Source organism: Mus pahari, chromosome 1 (genome assembly GCF_900095145.1).
Source record: "Mus pahari chromosome 1, PAHARI_EIJ_v1.1, whole genome shotgun sequence".
NCBI classification, from domain to species: Eukaryota; Metazoa; Chordata; class Mammalia; order Rodentia; family Muridae; genus Mus; species Mus pahari.
The window spans coordinates 129,136,681-129,158,055 of NC_034590.1; the positions used below are offsets into that span (position 1 = coordinate 129,136,681).

At 44.7% G+C, this 21,375-nt stretch overlaps 1 protein-coding gene across 4 annotated transcripts in view; it reads left to right on the plus strand.

Annotated features, from left to right (window-relative positions):
* Positions 1-21,375, plus strand: part of Prune2 (prune homolog 2 with BCH domain) — a 262,843-nt gene that overhangs the window by 153,789 nt on the left and 87,679 nt on the right. For 2 of the 4 annotated variants that reach the window (XM_021202837.2, XM_029538042.1), the window contains exons 8-9: positions 578-7,130; positions 7,486-8,245. In XM_021202837.2, coding sequence (XP_021058496.2) covers positions 578-7,130; positions 7,486-8,245 — 7,313 coding nt within the window. Of the gene's footprint in view, positions 1-577; positions 7,131-7,485; positions 8,246-20,201; positions 20,386-21,375 lie in introns of those variants that run through there. The other 2 variants (XM_021202843.2, XM_021202849.2) reach the window with 1 other exon arrangement.

The window sequence follows — 21,375 nt, forward strand, 5'->3', positions numbered from 1 at the left end:
CTGATGCAGAGGCCATGGAAGGATGCTGCTCACTGGTTTGCTGCTCATGGTTTGCTCAAGTTGCTGTCTTATAAAACCTAGGACCACTAGGGATGGCACCACTCACAATGAGCTGAGCCCTCCCCCATCAATAACTAATTAAGAAAATGTCTTAGAGCTGGATTTTATGAAGGTGATTTTCTCAATTGAAGTTCAGAGAACTCTAGCTTGTATCAAGTTGACATAAAAGTAGCCAAGATGGTCAGCCTTCCTCAAAGATGAGCCCTAACTAGTTGTCTCACATTAAGTGGTCAATCCTAAAACCATATGCACATAAGAAACATTAAGCAGACTCAGTAAATTTTATTTTTATATTTGTTCATATATATTGCATATGTGTTGATAACAATATTAAATTTCGAAAGGCCGTTCATTTGAGAGATGGTTGGGTGGGGAACATGAAAGGAGTTGAAGGGAAAAAGAGGTGGAAGATGAAGTAAATATAGTATACAAATAAGAATACACAACTTTTTAGAGAAAAGAAACAAAATGCAAGAGCCACCTGCATGCTCACATGAACCCTTGTGCTCCCCCACAGATTTGCTGCGAGCTGGAAGAAAGTCAGAACCCTTGCCTGGAACTGGAGCCCTTCGAATGTGGCTGTGATGAGATCCTGGTATACCAGCAAGAGGACCCTTCTGTGACCTCCGACCAGGTGTTTCTTCTTCTTAAGGAAGTCATCAATAGGAGGTGTGCAGAGATGGTCTCTAACAGTCGGACATCCTCAACAGAAGCCGTGGCAGGCAGCGCCCCCCTGTCCCAGGGCTCTTCCGGGATTATGGAATTGTATGGTTCTGACATAGAGCCACAGCCTAGCTCTGTGAATTTCATAGAAAACCCTCCAGAGCTCAATGATTCTAACCAAGCTCCGGTGGATGGCAACATAGACCTTGTGAGCCCTGACAGTGGGTTGGCCACCATCAGAAGCAGTCGCTCCTCCAAGGAGAGCTCAGTCTTCCTCAGCGATGACAGCCCAGTGGGAGAGGGTGGTGGGCCTCACCATAGCCTTCTCCCAGGATTTGACTCCTACAGCCCCATTCCTGAAGGGATAGTTGCAGAGGAGCATGCACGCTCTGGGGAACACAGTGAACACTTTGACCTCTTCAGCTTCGGCTCGGCACCCATAGCTTCGGAGCAGTCCCAACCATCTTCCCATTCTGCAGGCTACTCGCCAGAAGATGACTTCCCCAACAGTGATTCATCTGAAGGGAACCTCTCTGCTGGGCCTAAGGGGCTTGGTGAGATGGGGGTCAACATGTCCAATTACTCCTCCAGTTCTCTTCTGTCAGAGACTGGTAAAGACAGCCTTGTGGAATTCGATGAAGAGTTTATCCAGCGACAAGAAAGCTCAGGCGATAACTCTGAAAGAAATTTAAGCCTGACATGTTTTGTGGGAGAGGAACCTTCTTCCCCCGAAAGACTGAAGAATCCTGGAAAGATGATCCCACCAACACCTATGAACAGCTTTGTGGAAATCTCACCATCAAATGAGGAGCCAACTCCACTCTATCCTGAAGATATAATCCAAAATGCAATTGACACTGGGCATCTGGGCCCACCTCAGACCCGTGCACGGTGCAGAAGCTGGTGGGGTGGCTTGGAGATTGACTCTAAAAACATTGTCGATACATGGAATGCCAGTGAACAAGAGTCTGTCTTCCAGAGCCCCGAACCATGGAAAGATCCTAAGACTGAGCCAGTTGAGAGGAGAACCTCAGATTCCACATTCCAACCAAAGAGTCTTGGATTCCCAAAGTCAGATCCTTGGGAATCTGAGTTCGGACAGCCTGAACTGGACAACAAAGAAGCCCAGGACCAGAAGGAGGAAAGCTTGCAATACCAGCACTTGCCTACAGTAAGGCCACACTTGACAGATGCCTCTCCTCAAGGGACAAACCACTTGATAGAGGACTTTGCTGCTTTGTGGCACTCAGGACACTCACCAACAACAATGCCTGAGCCCTGGGGAAATCCCACGGATGCTGGTGAGGCTGTAGTTACGATGTCCTTCCCCACCTGGGGTGCATTTGATAGAAAAGATAATGCTGACACATTAAAGAATACTTGGGATCTCCATCCCACTAACAACGAGGCATCTTCAGGGCAGGATCCAAGTGAATGGGCTATGGGCCAGAGTGGGTTTTCTTTCCCTGCAGCAGACCTACTGGACAATCCCCTCATTGAGGTAAATAAAGATGCAACTCCAGAAATCTGGGGCAAGAACAACAGCTCCAAGGATACCAGTCTTACGTCTGGAAGTCCCATTTCTGATCTGGGTCAAACGTGGAATAATTCTAAGCTACCAGGGGAAGACCAGAATGGCTTGGTGGATCCTAAAGCCACAGGGAAGTTATATGAGAAGGAAGGGTCCTGGAGCCTCTTTGAGGAGAGTGCTAAGAAAAGAGGGGCTGATGTCCTAGCTCCTTGGGAAGATTCCTTCTTGTCTTATAAATGTTCTGATTACAGTGCATCCAACATAGGAGAAGATTCAGTCCCATCTCCATTAGACACCAACTACTCCACCTCTGACTCTTATACATCACCAACATATGCTGGGGATGAAAAAGAAATAGAAAACAAGCCAGTTGCTAAAGATAATGGTCTTGAGTCAAAAGATGCCGACTTCCCTGCAGAGGGGGTTGAGGTTCTTGCAACATCATCACAGCAGTCTCAGAGAAATCGAATTGGTTCTGGTCCTGGGAACCTAGACATGTGGGCATTGCCTCACACAGAAGATAAGCCTGAAGGAAATGATGCGCATCACCCAGATAATGACTCACTCAAGACAGAGCACACAGAAGACAAAAATGCTTGCATGGAGGATGATGTGAGGGAAAGCAGCACATCCAGTTACGACGACCCTAGCATGATGCGACTGTACAATGAGGCAAACCGGCAGCTCGGCCTCCTACACAGCAACACCAACTCACGCCAGGCAGCCCCGGACAGCCTTGACACATGGAACCGAGTGACTCTGGAGGACACGCAGTCCACTGCTACGATCTCGGACATGGATAATGACTTGGATTGGGATGACTGCAGTGGGGGCGTGGCGATCAGTGGGGATGGTCAAACAGAAGGTTACATAGCTGCCAACAGTGAACCTGAAACCCGGTTCTCAGTGAAGCAGCTGGAACCATGGGGTACAGAACACCAGGAAGCAAATCAGGCTGACTGGGATCTCTCTGCCTCTGCTGAGCCCACAGGGGATGCTGGCCCCAGTGAATACCAGACCCTAAACGAGAAAACTGGGCAGTTAATTGCAAACAGTATTTGGGATTCTGTCATGGGAGATAAAGATATGCCATCATTCAGATTACCAAGCCCACCAAATACTGTAGCTATGGAACACGGCACTTGGCCTTCTGAAAGTCCCAGGCACAAAATAAATGGTAAGGACAGCCACGTGTTAGAAGCCTCTAGACTCAGTGAGTCAGGTGGGCTTACATCTCAATCTGACAACCAGGACACATGGGCAGACTCCCAAGGTGACACAGCATCCTCGGTGACCAGACTGGCAAGCCCAGAACACTTTGCACAGTCAGATCCATGGACATGCCATACTTATGGGCAGAGTGAAAGTGAGACTGAAGGCCTGGTGCCCTCTGATTGTGAGCGTCTTGACAAGGAGGAAGCACTAGGCTCTGGAGTGAATGGTGCCCCATGGGCTTTTGGAAAAGAGCCCAGTGGCCAGGAATTCTCTTCTTCAGATGCATTTGAACACCAAGAAATCTACAGCGCATCAGGCAAAATCAGCTCTCTTTCAGTCCCCTCCAGTCCTCAGAGTGAGGAACCAGAGGAGGCCTTAGAAGTTGAGAAGGAACCTTACATTCTAGACTCCCTTGCTGTGCAAACAGAGACATCCACAAGTGATTTTCAGACAAAAGACACCCATGAAGAATCTCTTATGGATAATAGGAATTTAGGTGAAACCAACACAACGTTGGATAGGATTAATCTAATGAAAAACAGGCCTTTATCTGAAATGGAACTTGAGAAAACTGAAGCCTGTAATATTCTGAAGCCAGAAAGAGCAAGTGGAAAACCACTTTATGAATCTTCTCAAAACTTTGGTGTTTGGGATGGCCCTATGGATAGTGATGTGTGGGATAGTCATATAAGTTATGAGACAGCTATGAATCCTACAGGTCAGAGAACTGAGGAAAGATCTCTAGAAGCCCTTTCACCAGGAAACTATGACAGAGACAGCCTTTCTAGTGGGTGTACTCATTCAAGTGCATCGAGTCCTGACCTACATGATTCCTCAGTAGCCTTGTCCTCCTGGACCTACGGACCCAGTGCTGAACATCAGAAAGAGAATCGGTATGATGGGAACAAACAGATTCACCAAGAATCAGAACTATTTACCACCGAAGCCCATATAGGCGTCATTACTGAGATGAAGGACTTTGCAGAAAGCAGGAAGGATGGCTTTGGGAAGAAGTCTGATCAGGAGGATCCTCAACTCCCAGAGATTCCAAATGATCCCTTCAACGGTGGTTCCTCATCCTCTTCATCCAGCCTTGGAAGAGATAAGTATTCAGAATATTCTCATGCCTATCAGGAAGGAGATCTAATGACTAGACGTCAAGAGGAAAAAGAACTTGGCTTTCTGGAAATTGTGGAGCCAGAGGGTACCAGGATCATATCCACAAGCTCAGGTTCTGGCACTGACAGTGGGGGTGATGAAGAGTTGCTAGAGAAGGAGCTCCATTTGGCCACCGTTGCTCAGAGTGAATCTGGGGCTTGCAATTCGTTGCATGAACCTGAGTTCTCGGCCACAGAGCATCCCAAGCCTGAGTTTTCTGTCTTTGTGGGTAGTTCGGAGTCAATAGAGAAAGAGAACAAGTCAAGCCCGTTCAGTGACAGTCAACAAAGCAGCCCTGGTCAGTGGATTTTGTCACCACTCATGCAAGCTGACACACAGGACACATCTAAAGAGAAGGAGGCCAGAGCTGCAGAAACGGGGACAGTGATGGATACCACGTGGCATGGATCTGCCAGCACCGAAGCTAAGGATGGGGACCCTGACAAATTGGAAATGCTTGGCTTCTCAGCTGACAGCAGTGAGTGGTGGAACGCTAGGGCACAGGAAGGGAGAGCAAATGCCAGCATGTCTGCAGAGGAGTTGTCTAACTCAGAGGGTGAGCTAGAGCCTACTTCTCCAGTATTCCAGAACGCTGGTCCGTGGAACTTGCCCATTGAGAATGATAGTGAACCTGTGGACACAGGCAGCACCAATCCTTTCCATGGTAAGCTAAAGTCGCCTGTTCTAGATAGTAATGGAGACAAGTCACAGGAGAAACTTTGGAACATTCAACCTAAGCAGCTGGATTCAGAAGCCAATCAACTCAGTCAGCTTGTAATCCTGGACCAAATCAAGGACAAAGATTCTGGACAGCAGACAGCCATGTCTCCTGCTGCTGGTGATTTTCCTGCAGAAGCTCTCACCCAAGAGCAGTACCGAGAATCTACGTTGTCTGTCTGGGACCATGCAGAACCAGCATTTACTCACAGAGATGAAAATAGCTGTGTTAGCACTGGGGTTTCACCCACTGAGCACCAACGAGAGAACCAGTGGGAACAAGGAAAATCCTATCTCAGCCACGTGACCCAGTCAAGCACTCCCACAGAACATCTCCCTGAGATCAATGCCCCGACACAACTGATGAGGAAGTTGGACTCCAATTGGGATAGCCCCAGCCCCAGTGAGCCCCATCATAACTTCGTTCCAGATATTTTACATGGCAACTTCGAAGAGGGTGGACAGCTGGCCTCGGTGTCACCTGATTTATGGATGGATGTCAAGCAACCTTTCACTTTTAAGGCAGATAGTGAGAATCCTGACATATTGACTCACTGTGACCATGACAGCAACTCTCAGTCGTCCAGCAGCCCCGACGTGTGCCACGATTCTGAAGGGAAGCAAGAGATGGAGAAGCATACAGGTGTTTACCTGGGACCTGAAGTGGAACCCAGTGAGTTTTCTCTCACTGAGCCAAACATGAATGATGAACCAACTTGGGAACCCGAGCAGGAGTGTCTCCCACACAATTCAGAACTCCATGCCGAACATGCCATGCCCTTGCCTCCAGTCGACAGTCAGAATGATATAAATAACTCATCTAAGCCTGCCTCTTCAAGAAGTTCCCCAGATCCCTCTGCTATGCATGGAGACAACAATACAAGTGTGACAGCGATGGAAGAAGGCGCCAACCCAGAGGTAGAAGCAGTGGACAATGTGACGATCCCAGGCACCAGAAGTGAAGACACTGTCACTTTTGAAGCTCACCAAGAGGTCAGTGTAGAAGTCAACGACTCTTGGGTGTCCAAAGACCTTTGTCCTGAAAGTCAGACTGGCACTAGAGCTCTGCTCGACTGTGAGCAACCTTTTGCTTCTGAGAGCCCTGCTGTACTTACGGACATCTTCCTGACCTCAGACACCTGCCTGGATGTAAGCGAAGCTGCCTTGGACCACAGTTTCAGTGATGCTTCTGGCCTCAACACTTCCACAGGCACTATAGATGACATGAGTAAGTTGACTCTATCGGAAGGCCATCCTGAAACACCAGTTGACGGGGATGCAGGAAAGCATGAGGTCTGTTCATCTGAAGCTTCCTGGGGTGACTTTGAATATGATGCAATGGGTCAGAATATTGATGAAGAGCTGATGAGAGAGCCTGAACACTTCCTCTATGGTGGTGATCTTCCGTCAGAGGAAAGCGCGCTGAAGCAATCACTGACACCATACACACCCCCCTTTGATTTATCCTATCTCACGGAACCTACTGGATGTGCTGAGACTGCACAGGGAGCTGAGTCTCCTGAGGATGCGTCTCTGGGAAGTGACGCAGCAGAGATGTTGCTTTCTGCTCTTCCTGATCAAAGGGAGGGAGACACGGCTGAGACCAACATCAGGAAACCTAGACACCAGATGACTGTGTTGCATATTCATGAGGACCCTGAGGCTCTTTCATCACCTGTGGGAGGAACAGGTTCCAATAATGAGTCATCTCCATCAAACTTTGACTGGGAAATAGAAACAGATAATTCAGATTCACCAGCAGGTGGCGACATGAAACCACCAAACGGTAAGCAACACACACACACACCACTCCAGCAACACACACACACACACACCACTCCAGCAACACATACACACACACACACACACACACACACACACACACCCCTCCTCCGCCTTCAAGGAACCGGTGTTAATTCATTTAGTACATTTGTTAAAGCATTGCTACCAATACAGACAAAGTAATCATATGTAAAAGTAACAGCTATACTATGAAATCTCTCTTTGTGCGTGAGAAAACTGAACAGGTCCACAAAATGAAAATATTTATCAGCTTCTCTCTTTTTAAGTGTTTGTTTGCAAAGAACAGAGATCATAGAATGTGTTGATTAAGCCTTTTCTTTTTCACCTTCATATTCTAGGCAAGGAGATATTGGAGTTAGAAGATGAGAAAGCAATTCTCACGAGAGGGCCAAAGCAAACAGAATTGGAATACAAAGAAGAAAAACAACCAGAGCAAAGGGAAGACCATCAGGTGCTAGCTGTGGACTACATCCTTGTAAGCCATGAAACAAATTCACCATTGAAACCAGAGGCCAGGGAAGCAAGAGAAAACATACCCGAATTGGAACAATTATCCATAGGTTCCAGAGAAACAGGGCTACCAGAAACTCAGTTGACAGGAACCCCAGACACATGTCAGCCTGAGTCTTTAAATGATGTCAAAGTTCATTCTGCAGAGAGAATGTCTTCCAACCACAAGAGTGCCTGTCTTGAAAACCCTGCACAAGACCATAGTTGGATGGTCTTAAGCCACAGTGAGGTTGGTGACCCACCTGCAGAAACCAGGGACCCGGGGCCTGAAGAGTCTCCTGGTAGAACTGTAGAGCCATTCTTGAGTCTCAGTTTGGACAAGGGCCCCAAGTCCCAGGTTCTGGAAAGATATAAGCCTCTAGATTCTTTAGCAGTAGAGGAAGTTGCTGGTTTGAGCAGCCATTCAAGGAACAACAAGAGACAAGGTCAAGATGGTCCTGATGCAATTCCAACCCAGGCTGCCACCCACGACAATGAATGGGAAATGCTTTCGCCACAGCTGTCCCAGAAAAACAGGAACCCTCCACAGGAAATCGAAGAAGAGACACAGTTCCCCGAGCCTGGACCCAGAAAGCCAAGACCAAAAGGGTAAGCAAAACACTAGATTTATTTATTTTTATTTTTTTTTAAAAAAGTATTCTATTTAGAAACCAGAGAAATACTGAGAGGTTTTGAAACCTGAGGATACCAGGGTCAGGAGATCTTTTCTGACATTTATAATAAGACATGTCATCAGCAAAAGCAATCACCAGACAATCATCAGAAAAAGGATGATTTATAACCAGTCGGCACCTGCCCGGCTGATTTCAGTGCCTATGGGACAGGCAAGTGGAACTGGAGTAGCTGTTATCAGTATCTCTCTAGGGCCTACTGTGTGCAGAGCAGCTTGCAGCTCACATGATCTTCACATGCTGGGCACTGGGGGAGAAGGATAGACTAGGGTGTTTCTGTAAGTGTCTTAGAATCATCTTAAATGAGCGGAGTGAATGTTCTGGGCTTCTATGCTTCCTGAAGCCAAAGGCCCTACCTTTCTTGTTGGCATACTACATTCTAGCATATAACAGTTTGTACAAGAAAAATATTCTGTGACTTCCTATAAACACTTGATTTTCTGGTAGGACTGTCAGGAGACTCTAAGGAGGTTCAAAATCAGTATACAACACCCCTGCCCTAGTTGACTGAGAATTGTCCCTCAGTTCTCAAACCAGTAAGGCCACCACCGGTCATCACTCATCCAGAGTAGGATTTTTTAAGACATTTTTTTCCTATGACCCTTTTAAGAGAAGCCAAGGGGAAAGACGTAAAAAACAGAATGTCATTTCCGCACTTGAGATTTGAGGTCTCCTGATAATATTTAGGATGTTCCTTTCTTTCATTTGCCCTTAAAAATAGTGAAAAATAAGTTAAGTAGAAGGGAAGATATCTTTTCGCGTTAAAATGTAGCATGATCACATTAAAATGTATGCACCATCACATGCATGTACCTGCACTCCATAAATTAATTAATGCAGTTAAAAGATTGTTTAACTATAGTATAGGAAAGATACATCCTGACTCATGGAACCAGATGCATATGTAGCAGAGGATGGCCTTATCTGGCATCAATGGGAAGGGAGGCCCTTGGTCCTGTGAAGGCCTGATGGCCCAGTGTAGGGGAACGCCAGGACGGTGAGGTGGGAGTGTGTGTATGGGTGGGAGAGGTATGTGTATGTGTATGTCTATGAGAGGCAGGAGGAGGGGGATGGCATAGGGGGTTTGCAGAGGGAAAACTGGGGAAGGGGTCATTTGAAATGTAAATAAATAAATTAACCAATAAAAAAGAAAAGATACCACCTGCTTCCTACCCTGTTTAAGATCATAAAGATCACAGTCTAGCATAGGTACTGTGAGTCAGGCAGGGTACTTGGGTCCTTGCCTAGTTCTCCCCTGACCATTTACATATCTAAAGATTAAACCTCAAACTTAAGTAACCTCATCTATAAAATCAGTGGGCAAGGCCAGGTGATTTCATCCCTTCTTCCTGCAGAATTAAATTCTATGAACTTAATTTGTATGGGAACAAAATGAGTCCAAAAACATTTCCTTACGCACAAACAGCACTTCCTGTTGAGAGTAACAGAGAAAGGAAATATTAGGAGAATGTTTGAAGGTTTTCGGGGAAACCACAAGGAGTTTTAACACTGAGGCATTTCACTTGGCCTAACTTTTTCCCCTGTCTAGCTACTTTCTTCTCAAGCGGCCCCCAGATCAGGTAACAGAAGAACACAGCTAATGGATCCTGGCGCAGCTTCTGCCCCAGGGCTTCACCTTTTCCCCTGAGCTCTGAGTAAAAAGATGATGCTTGCCACTGTGGCTGCCTTTCCATAATTTACCCTGAACATATCTGAAATGTTCTCCCTGCAAATTTTTGAGCAAATGTGGTTGTCTATAATAGAGTAGAAAGTAGAGCTTATGTTTGAGCCCTTGTTTCTCATGCCTAACACCTTGGATTCAATCCTTAATACCAAAAAACAAAACAAAACAAAACAAAAAAACCAAACCAAACCAAACAAAACAAAACAACAACAACAAAACCACAAGACAAGACAAAGCAAAAGGCCCTCGGTGGTTGTCTAGTTAGGGACCCAAATCAGAAGCTTCTGAGCATTTGTCAGAAACCTCACCTCCCTCTGGAACCAGGAATTAGGGATGGGGCCCAGCTGGTTGCCTGCCATTGGAATTTCTTCCCTGAGATGCAGTTACAGAACTATTATTTGAAATCACATTCCTCTGTTTGAAGATTTTTGGGGTGGGGTGGGGTGGTGGTTTTTCGAGACAGGGTTTCTCTGTATGGCCCTGGCTGTCCTGGAACTCACTCTGTAGACTAGGCTGGCCTCGAACTCGGAAATCAGCCTGCCTCTGCCTCCCGAGTGCTGGGATTAAAGGCGTGTGCCACCACGCCCGGCTTATGAAGATGTTTAATATCTAGCTAAAGAGTGGGACATGGACAGAGGTGCCAGTGTTGGCACAGATGCAATCTGTGCACTTCTGCTGACAACCAGCTCCTAGGCATGGCACATATTGCCTTGGTTTCTGTGCTGACTGGTTTTCTGCCAACTGAACACATGCTAAAGTCATCCTAGCAGACCAAACCTCAACTGAGAAAATATCAGATTAACCTGTGTGCAAGCCTGTGGTATATTCTTTAAGATTTATTTATTTTTATGTGCATTGATGTTTTGCCTGTGGGTATGTCTATGCTAGATTGCCAGATCCTCTCGAAGTAGGGTTTCAACAGTTGTGGATGCCTTGTGGATGCCAAGAATTGTACCCGGGTCTTCTGGAAGAGCAGCCAGTGCTCTTAACCACCAAACCATCTCTCCAGACTATGACACATTTTCTTGATTGATGGCTGATATGGGAGGGCAAAGCCTCTTGTCAGTGACACCACCCCTGGGTTGGTGGTACTAGGTGCTATATGAAAGCAAACCGAGCAAGCGATAAGATGGAAGCCAGTAAGCAGCATTTCTGGATGCCTCTACATCAGCTCCCACCTCCAGGTTTGAGTCCCTGCCTTGGCATCTCTCAGTGCTTGGAATTAATGTGGAAGTGTAAAGTAAGGCCTTTCTTCCCCAAGTTGATTTTGATCATGGTTTTTTTTTTTTTTTTTTTTTTCACGGCAACTGAAACCCTAATGGTGGCACTTGCCGGTGGTGGCAATGTGGCACTTGCTGGTGGTGGCAATGTGAGTTTATCAGAGACTTAGGCTAGACCAAGCAGAGGATCAAATACCAGTTCCCAGAGGCATGACAGAGAGTGGCTAGAGAGCCTGGTCCTTTCTGTGTAGATGTGTGGAGAACATCTGCAGAGGATTCGCAGCATAGAAATTTCCCTCCCCATTTCCCCTCCTTCTCCTCTCTCTTTGGACTAAGAATTGAGCCCAGATCTCGATGAATGCCAAGCAAAAGCTCTGGTACTGAGACTTCCTGCCCCTCTCATAAAATGAAGAGAGAGAACAATCAGAGGGACAGCACATACTCATGGGGACTAGAGCTGGGGCTGATGAGATGGCTTACAGGGTCAAGGGAACTGCTACCAAGCCCAACTACCTAAGTTTGATTCCCACAATCAGGATGGTAGAAGGAGAGAGTCAAGTCCTGAAAGATGTCTTTAAACACACACACACACACACAAACAACACATAGATACAAAAATATAAAGAAAAAAAAAGAAATTATCAGTGAGTTATTAAGTTCTTGTTAGAACACTTACTCGCTAAAAACTCTCCGATCTAGGGTTTAGAAAGATAGCACGTTAGTTAGGAGCATTTGTTGCTCTTGCAGAAGACCTGAGTTCAATCCCAAGCATCCACATGGTGCCTCACAGTAATCTGTAATGCCAGTTCTACGCTATTCAGCAGGCGTGTATGCGGTACACATACATGCATACAGGCAAACCATTCATACTCATAAAGTAAGTAAATAAATAAATCTAAAAATACCCATTCAACCCATCACTAACTATATAAAACTATTGTATTTGATTTTCAAATATATTGACTTTCAGAGGTGTATGAAGTGATCAGAGGAGATAGTTCCTACTAATACTGAGGGGAAAATGGCGACTTTGTGTAAGCTTTTACATATGCATGCAGAAGAGGGCAGTGGGAGGAGGAGGAGGAGGAGGGGGAGGAGGAGGACAGATTTCCTCTTGTCATGCATGTCTCTGGAGCATTCAGGAGTAGCTGGCCTTTGTATTTGTTCTAAGAAGGGAGGCATTCAGTGCTCCTTAAAACATAGATGATGTTTAAACACAGTGTATTTCATCTGCTTCTCTCTTCACCTCTGTTTAAATTACCTTTCTTCTTCTTCTTTTTTTTTTTTTTTTTTTGGTTTTTTGAGACAGGGTTTCTCTGTGTAGCCCTGGCTGTCCTGGAACTCACTTTGTAGACCAGGCTGGCCTTGAACTCAGAAATCTGCCTGCCTCTGCCTCCCGAGTGCTGGGATTAAAGGCGTGCGCCACCACGCCCGGTATTACCTTTCTTCTTGTCTAATAAAACTACGCTTTGAGAAGAACACATCTTTTCCTATCTGAGTGGCGTTGTTAGACCTTTCACAAGACCTGCAGAACCAGGCTTCTTAGATCTTAACACATCCATTTTCTCTCTTTTAAAAACTACTTACTTTTACTATGTCTTAACTTGTGTACATGCGAGTGTGGGGTACCTACAGAGGCATCAACTCCCCTGAAGTGGAGTTATGTGTAGTTGTTTTCATCCTCTGGAGGAACCGTACCCATAACCCATCTCTCCAGCCTCTACGCTGGTTCTCATTACTCACATGGATGCCAAGAGTGAAAAATAGACTCTCTCTTGGTGTTGGATATTGGGGGTACAACAGATCCTGACTATTTGGTAGTGATAGTTAAACATCCTCTAAATTGCCATTTCCTTCCCTCCTCCCTCCCCATCTCTTCATTTTTCCTCAGCTTTCTCTCCCTCTCCCCATTTTGGAAACTACCCCTCCACGCCCTTCTGTGTCATTCTGGTCAGCCATATAAGAGCAGATTTTATGCAATAAGTGATCAAAAGTTAACAAAATGTCATTTTCTTTTAGTCTACCCAGCTGCCATTTGAGACAAGCCTTGCTGGTCCTATTTCCTTCCTTAATGGAGTTATCTGAATAAATAGACTGCTGAAGTTTAAAGAAAGAGAGAAAGAAAGAAAGAAAGAAAGAAAGAAAGAAAGAAAGAAAGAAAGAAAGAAAGAAAGAAAGAAAAATGAGGAAATGGTACAGTTTAGACTTAATGTCTGTCTCTCATTTCTAGCCCTGTGCTTTCCAATATGGCTCGGCCACTGACAGGCATATTTTCTTGAACTTCTGTAGTTTGATCCATTTATTTCGATTCCTCCATTACCCACTGAAAATCACAAAAGGCTTAAGAGTTTCAGTGTTTGGAGAGCTAGGTTGAAGGTGGCTGAGTCAACTCTCGCTCCTGACATCTCACTCTTACCACCCCACTCCCTACCCTCAGCTCCTTCAGCCTGAACACAGATTTCTCATCATAGCAGAGAAGACTATTTCCGGTTCAGTGGCGGCTTCTGCTGAAACTTTGTAGTTCTAGCTCAAGGGGGCTGGAGAACAGAAGGAAGCCAAAATCCTTCAGTGTTCCCTTTCAGTTTTCCAAATGATTGTAGATGTTTAGAAACTTTACAAGGGGCAGCTCTTGTGCCCCTCCCACGGCTGCTCGGAGGGAGGGACAGCATTGAAGAGCCTGTCTATGCTGCCATCTTCTAACCTGTGTGGGAGGCCACAGTGTACCCCAGGCTGGGCTTGAAATGCAGAGTAAGTAAGTGGCAGAGCTACCTTCAGAAGAAAAGCTGGTGGAAAACGATGGTATTGAAGACAATGAGACAATGTGGCTTTCTTTCTAAGATACGTTTGTGTTTGTATCTGCCTGCCTGCCTGCCTGCCTGCCTGCCTGCCTGCCTGTGTTTGCACCCCACTCCTGCATGCCACAATGCATGATGCACTGCTTTGGGGAGCTGATTCTCTCCTTCCACCGTTCAGGCCCTGCAGTTTGAACTCAGGTTGGTGTATTTAGCAGCAAGCTCCTTTACCCACTGAGACATCACATCGACCCCAACATCGTGGCCTTCTAAAGCAGTGTCTTGGTATTTTAGGGCACAGCCAAAAAGATAGATTATACTTTCAAATTAGGAAAATTCAAGGGAGATTTAATTCTGTCACATTTACGAAGCCGGTGGCAGAGTGTGAGGCGCCCACGGTGAATAGTGCAATTGGTCCAGGACAGTAGTAGTGTAGCTGTTAGTGTGTGCCCTGACTCTGATGAGGGGAGTGGCAGCCTGAACCCATCAGGATTTAGGGAAGAGAAATAAGTGTGAAGAAGGGCAACTACCTGAAGGAGTTTGGCCAGTCTGAGTGGTGCCCACTCCTTAACTATTGGTCCCAAATCAGCAATGGTTTTTGCCTCATCTATTTTTTTGTTTGTTTGTTTGTCTGGTTTATTTTGGTTTTTGAGACAGAGTCTCCCTGTGTAGTCCTGGCTGTCCTGAAACTCCCTCTATAGACCAGGCTGGCATCAAACAGAAATCTGCCCGCCTCAGCCTTCCCAGTGCTGGGATTAAAGACCTGTGCCACCATCCTGATTTTGTCCCTTCTATTTGCTAATGTCTGGAGACATGTTGATTGACACGCTGAGGAGGGTGTCAATCTTAGAGGGAGTGGAGGTGAAGCACTCTGTGACATCTCACAGCATCCCCCAGCCCCAGATGCAGAGTGGAGAGCAGGCCCATCCCAGAGCCTTGCTTTCTTCCTCTTCTTTCGAATCTGAAGAGAGCTCCCATTCGTTTGTTGATTTTCTGTCTCCATCTGTGAGACTGTAACTTTCAAGAAAGCATAAATCTGGTTTGTCTTATGAAGCATAATACCCAAGATACTTAGAATAGGGACTGCCAAATAGTATGTGCCTGGCAAGTTCGCCTGATTAAACAAAACACAAACAAACAAACAACAACAACAACAACAAAAATGTTTGCCCACTTTCTTTCTTTTATGAGACCTTGTCTCATTACACACAGCATGACTGGCTTAGAGCTTGTAATACAGACCAAGCTGCCCTTGAACTTGACTGATCCTCCTGCCTCTGCCTCCTGAGTGCAGGGATTAAAAGGATATGCACAGACCAGGGCTATACAGAGAAACCCTGTCTCGAAAAACCAAAAACCAAAAACCAAAAACAAAAAAAAAATTTGCTTTTAACGACACTGTGACAAATTCAAATATTCAAATGTTTTTAATTCCCTTGCTGAAAGGGAGACACTACACTTAATTGTGAATAATATGTACCTTTTTGTTTAAAAGTTGGTTTTTTTTTTTTAATCCTTTCTCTTGTAATTTGAGACCAAAGTTGCTTGTTTCCTGGTGGTCCTCCAAGGTTTTTAGAGCCCTTTAACTTTCTTAAAGTGTCTTTATTCATTTCATTGAACCTTGTTGAGAAAAATGCCTAACTGGGGCCTTTCTTGATCACTTTTGGTCATCGTTGTCTACTTCATGGCTTTTACAGTCTCTTCAATCAGGGTGTCCTTTTCTTTGTCGGAGAAGAACAGTCTACTTACTCATCATTTATACACTCAACTCAAGCAGCAGTTGAAAATACATAATCTTCAAAGACCTTTCAAATTTTACCTTTTGAAACTCAATTGAGTAGATAACCATTGGAAAGTAGCAATTAGGTCCTGAGAATATAATATCAACTCTACTGGAGAGTGTGATGTCTACTCTTTTTGCTAATACAATAACCAGGATGTTACTTACTGCATTTAAGTAGTGATTTATTTAAAAACAAATAAATAAAGTAACTGCCTCCATATAAAAACAAATTAACACCTTTGCTCAAGTACTAATGCTAAGCTAGGACTACTCCATCTTTTTATAGCCTGGGTATCCAGGTACATCCTCTAAGACAGAAGGAAGTATTGTCAGCAGCAGCGGCCTGTATCCTCCCTTTAATGCAGCATCTTTAAAGAATGTTAAAGTATTTATGATTATCCTTGTGGCATATAATTTAAAGATTTAAAATTTTTTAATTGGGTTATATATGTGTCTGTTTGTGTGCCAACATTTGTACATGATGACGGGTGCCAGCAGAAGCCAGAAGAGGGTGTCAGAGTCCCCAGGAGCTGGAGTTACAGGCAATTATGAGGTCTTTAAGTTGAGTGCTAAGAACCGAACTCTTCTACAAGAGCAGCAAGTATTCTTAACCTCTATACCATGCCCCCATCGGCAAAAATGTAGTCAGTCTCCATAGCAACTTCTGAGTTTTAGAACGGATGTGATTGAAAACCGTTCTCAGCCTTCACCCTGAACAGGTGCATTCCCCAGGCGTCATAGCCTTCCTCCCTCTCTTGATGCAGTGTGGCTCATCCTGACTCCGGGCATCCATTTGTTCTTGAGCTGAACTTCCGCCACCTGACGTGACCTTGGAATCACAGTGTTGCCGCCACTGAATATGTTACTCGAGAAGGGTTTCTCATAACTACTAATAATTCTGATGACTTTGCTTGTTTGTTTGTTTGTCTTGTTTTGTTTTGAGACTGTCTCACACAGAATCCTGGTGAGTTGGGAGCTTGCTTTGCGGGCCAGGCTGGCCTTGAACTCATAGAAATCTGCTGGCCTCTGTCTCCCAAGCACTGAGAGGAAGGTATGTGCCACCATGCCTGGCAATTCTAATGAATTGTGTAGACTTTAGTTAAGTAAAGATATAAAAATGTGTGCCTTTTCCTTTACTTGCTGTCCCTAAGCCAGGAGGAAGACACTAAATGCCTTCAATCAAGAAGAATTTAATACCTTTTTATCGGCACCGCATTCTGCTGAGTACTTAGATTTTTTTTTTTTATGTTAGCATTACATCAGTTAGAGATGACCCCAAACTGTCCCATCACCTTACTCTAACACAGTCCCACTGCTTCCACCACCAAAGATGGCTGTATAGCCCATAGGATTTCTTCTTATTTTTCAAGTTGATTTTTATGATTATTGATAAGTTTTATAATTTGGCAGCATGATGCAACAGGAGGGGAATGCCTTAGTGGGCCCATGCTGAGGTACCAGCCATATGACGATGGGTCTAGTATAAAATAATAAAATTTATTCGGGGCATGAGAAGTGGGGTAAGAAGGGAGTGTGGGAAAGAAAGGGGACAGAGAGGGACAGAAAGAGAGGAAAGAAAGGAAGAGGCCAGCTGAGAACACATAGAGAAGGAGGGAGGGAGAGGGGGGAGAGGGGGAGTACAGGAAGAGAGAGAGAGAGAGAGAGAGAGAGAGAGAGAGAGAGAGAGAGAGAGAGAGAGAGAGAGAGCAAACAGTCCTTTTATAGCAAGCCAGGCTGTATCTGGCTGTTGGTATGTAACTGTTGGGTGGAGCCTAGACCATCCATATTTTTTAATCTGATAAAAGAAATTGATATTCATAAAATTAAAGCCTTTACAACTTTACAAAAACTTTGAGGTTTTAAAAAACATTTAATTTACTTATGTGTGTGTGTGTGTGTGTGTGTGTGTGTGTGTGTGTGTGTGTGTGTACCTGTGTTTGCATGAGTTTATGTGTACCATTTGTATGCTGGTACCCGGAGGAGGCTCAAGAGGGTGTCAGATGCCATGGTGCTGAAGTTACAGGTGGTTGTAAGTCACCTAGTGTGGGTGCTAGGAACTGAATCTGGGTCCTCTGCAAGAACAGGAAACATACTTAATCACAGTGCGATCTCCCCAGCCACCAAAATGTGAGCTTTAAAAATGTCTCTAATTAAGAGTTGGTATAAAGTTTGGGCATGGTGACTCACATTTGTAATTCCAGAGACAGGAGGACCACCATTAGTTTGAGGCCAACTTCAACATAGCAAAACCCTTTTTCAATAAATACATAAATAATAATTGGGCTAAAACTTATGTTCCCATCTGTTATATAAATGTCCTTTGATGCTTTACTTGCCATAATTACATCAGTATTCCAGATGACATATATATATATATATATATATATATATATATATTCACTTACTCATTGAATCATTCATTCATTTGGAGAGGGTCTTGTGCAACACAGACTGACTTCACAACTGCTATTGTGCTAAAGATGACCCTAGCAGTGTGGTCCTCTGCTTCCACCTGGATGCTGGGATTATAGGTGTGCATCACCATGCCTGGTTTATTAAGATTGAATCCAAGATCGCTGTACACAAGAGACAAATGCTTTACCAGCAGAATGACATCCCTAGTCTCTGCTGGCAATTTTAGAATTAATAGTAGTGAACATTTGCTGCAAAGCTACTTCAACCCAGCCCTGCAGGATAGGTTTTCTTACAGTTTTAAAGTAGCATTATTATTGCTATTTTTGTGAGCTGGAGGGCTGAGGCACCATGCTGTTTAGTCAGTCTCCTCCAAACTTGCTAGTAAGTGAGGTTAGATTCAAACTCAAATCTCTGTTTGCAGGATATTTAATCCACCATGTGCCTTAGAGTTAAAGCTGTATGAATCTTGGGAGGGCATCCTGGCTTTTCTAGAACTTTCTGACACTTTTTTTCTAGAACCATTTTCCTATGTTGTTTATGGTTCTCTGTATTATCTTAATCATTGTTCATTAAATACTCAATTACCTTATTTTATAGATACACTGTAGAGGTTGTGTGTGTGTGTGTGTGTGTGTGTGTGTACCTGTGTTTGCATGAGTTTATGTGTACCATTTGTATGCTGGTACCCGGAGGAGGCTCAAGAGGGTGTCAGATGCCATGGTGCTGAAGTTACAGGTGGTTGTAAGTCACCTAGTGTGGGTGCTAGGAACTGAATCTGGGTCCTCTGCAAGAACAGGAAACATACTTAATCACAGTGCGATCTCCCCAGCCACCAAAATGTGAGCTTTAAAAATGTCTCTAATTAAGAGTTGGTATAAAGTTTGGGCATGGTGACTCACATTTGTAATTCCAGAGACAGGAGGACCACCATTAGTTTGAGGCCAACTTCAACATAGCAAAACCCTTTTTCAATAAATACATAAATAATAATTGGGCTAAAACTTATGTTCCCATCTGTTATATAAATGTCCTTTGATGCTTTACTTGCCATAATTACATCAGTATTCCAGATGACATATATATATATATATATATATATATATATATATTCACTTACTCATTGAATCATTCATTCATTTGGAGAGGGTCTTGTGCAACACAGACTGACTTCACAACTGCTATTGTGCTAAAGATGACCCTAGCAGTGTGGTCCTCTGCTTCCACCTGGATGCTGGGATTATAGGTGTGCATCACCATGCCTGGTTTATTAAGATTGAATCCAAGATCGCTGTACACAAGAGACAAATGCTTTACCAGCAGAATGACATCCCTAGTCTCTGCTGGCAATTTTAGAATTAATAGTAGTGAACATTTGCTGCAAAGCTACTTCAACCCAGCCCTGCAGGATAGGTTTTCTTACAGTTTTAAAGTAGCATTATTATTGCTATTTTTGTGAGCTGGAGGGCTGAGGCACCATGCTGTTTAGTCAGTCTCCTCCAAACTTGCTAGTAAGTGAGGTTAGATTCAAACTCAAATCTCTGTTTGCAGGATATTTAATCCACCATGTGCCTTAGAGTTAAAGCTGTATGAATCTTGGGAGGGCATCCTGGCTTTTCTAGAACTTTCTGACACTTTTTTTCTAGAACCATTTTCCTATGTTGTTTATGGTTCTCTGTATTATCTTAATCATTGTTCATTAAATACTCAATTACCTTATTTTATAGATACACTGTAGAGGTTGTGTGTGTGTGTGTGTGTGTGTGTGTGTTTAAAAGGTTTCTAGGGACGGAATCTCTTTCAAACTTGTATGTTGAAGAAATTCAAATGCAGCCTTATTCAGAGAAAGGAGTGGCAGCAGCTTTCGTAAAAATGACATAAAAATCAAGAGGGTATTTGTGACTCCGTAACCCCGCGGGAGTATTTTCTATTCCCAAACGCTGCCCTGCCCAGCTTCTGCTCCAGCGCCAGGCACAGCAGGCTGGTGCACTAGGAGACCTAGGAGGCAGGTGATCAGCCTTATTTAGATGTGCCAGGGATCACGTGACCAGAAAATGGAGGCGAATCTGTACTTGGTGCTAACTGCTCCAGAAGGGAGATGCTGAAGCGTCAGAACCGCGCATCTTTCTGTTCCTCCCGCTAGCAAGCCTCCGTCACCCTCAGAAGGTAGGTGGCTCCTGGTCAGACTTTAGGAAGATTGGGCCGGGCGAGGAGAGATTGCAATGGAGACTGTCGTTCTTGAAGCCTGTCTATTGCCGCTGGGAAGTTGGAGGAGGGAGGAGGGGGCAAGAGGAGCCTGGATTCTGCCTGGTCCCTCACCCCTGACACCCGACAGCTGCGTGTAATTCATTCTGACCAAGCTCAGAACCAAGGAGCAAGGCAAGCTTTCGCTTTCTCGTCCCCTTCCTGGCTGCAGACAATTATCTAACACACCTCTGCATAGCTATAATCAATTTTTATTCATTTATGTCTAGGATAAATATGCAGACAAAAAAAATTAGAAGTAGTGACCGTGTTAAAACTGTTGAGACCGCTGAGAGAGGATTACTGTAATGTCCGGATGTTTGGTGGGCAGGCTGCCGTAGTAGTGAGGAGTTCACATTTTGTGTTTCTAAAAGTTATCGAAGCTCGTATAACAACACCCACTTCTCAATATTTTTCTGATAAATCTTAGAACATTTACAACCTACCTGATTTCTAAGCTACAGAAGTAGGTCACCCTCAAAAATGGGCTTCTGCTACTCGAATTGTCCTATCAGAATCAAGAGACAGAAGCACCATTTTATGTATGAAATGTCAGTATTTCGCTGAAAAAGTAAATTGTGTAAGCAATTAACGATAAAGTGCCCCTGGCCACTTTAGACTATAACATTCGATTTCTACCCTGCAGAGGGGATGGGTGGCAGAAATCGGATGGGTGGAAGATCCCGCCCTGGAAAGAGAGCACTGGCCATGTTTTAAGAGATGGGTATCCTTTCACCAATTGCCCGATTCTCTGCTGATTAGTCACAGATAACTGACTTTGTGAGTAGTTTTTAGACGCATTTCCAACCAGGAAAAGTGCCCCTAACCCCAGCTCCACCCCAACTCCACCTAGCCTACCCAGCCCCAGCCCCAGCCCCAGCCCCAGCCCCAGCCCCAGCCCCAGCCCCAGCC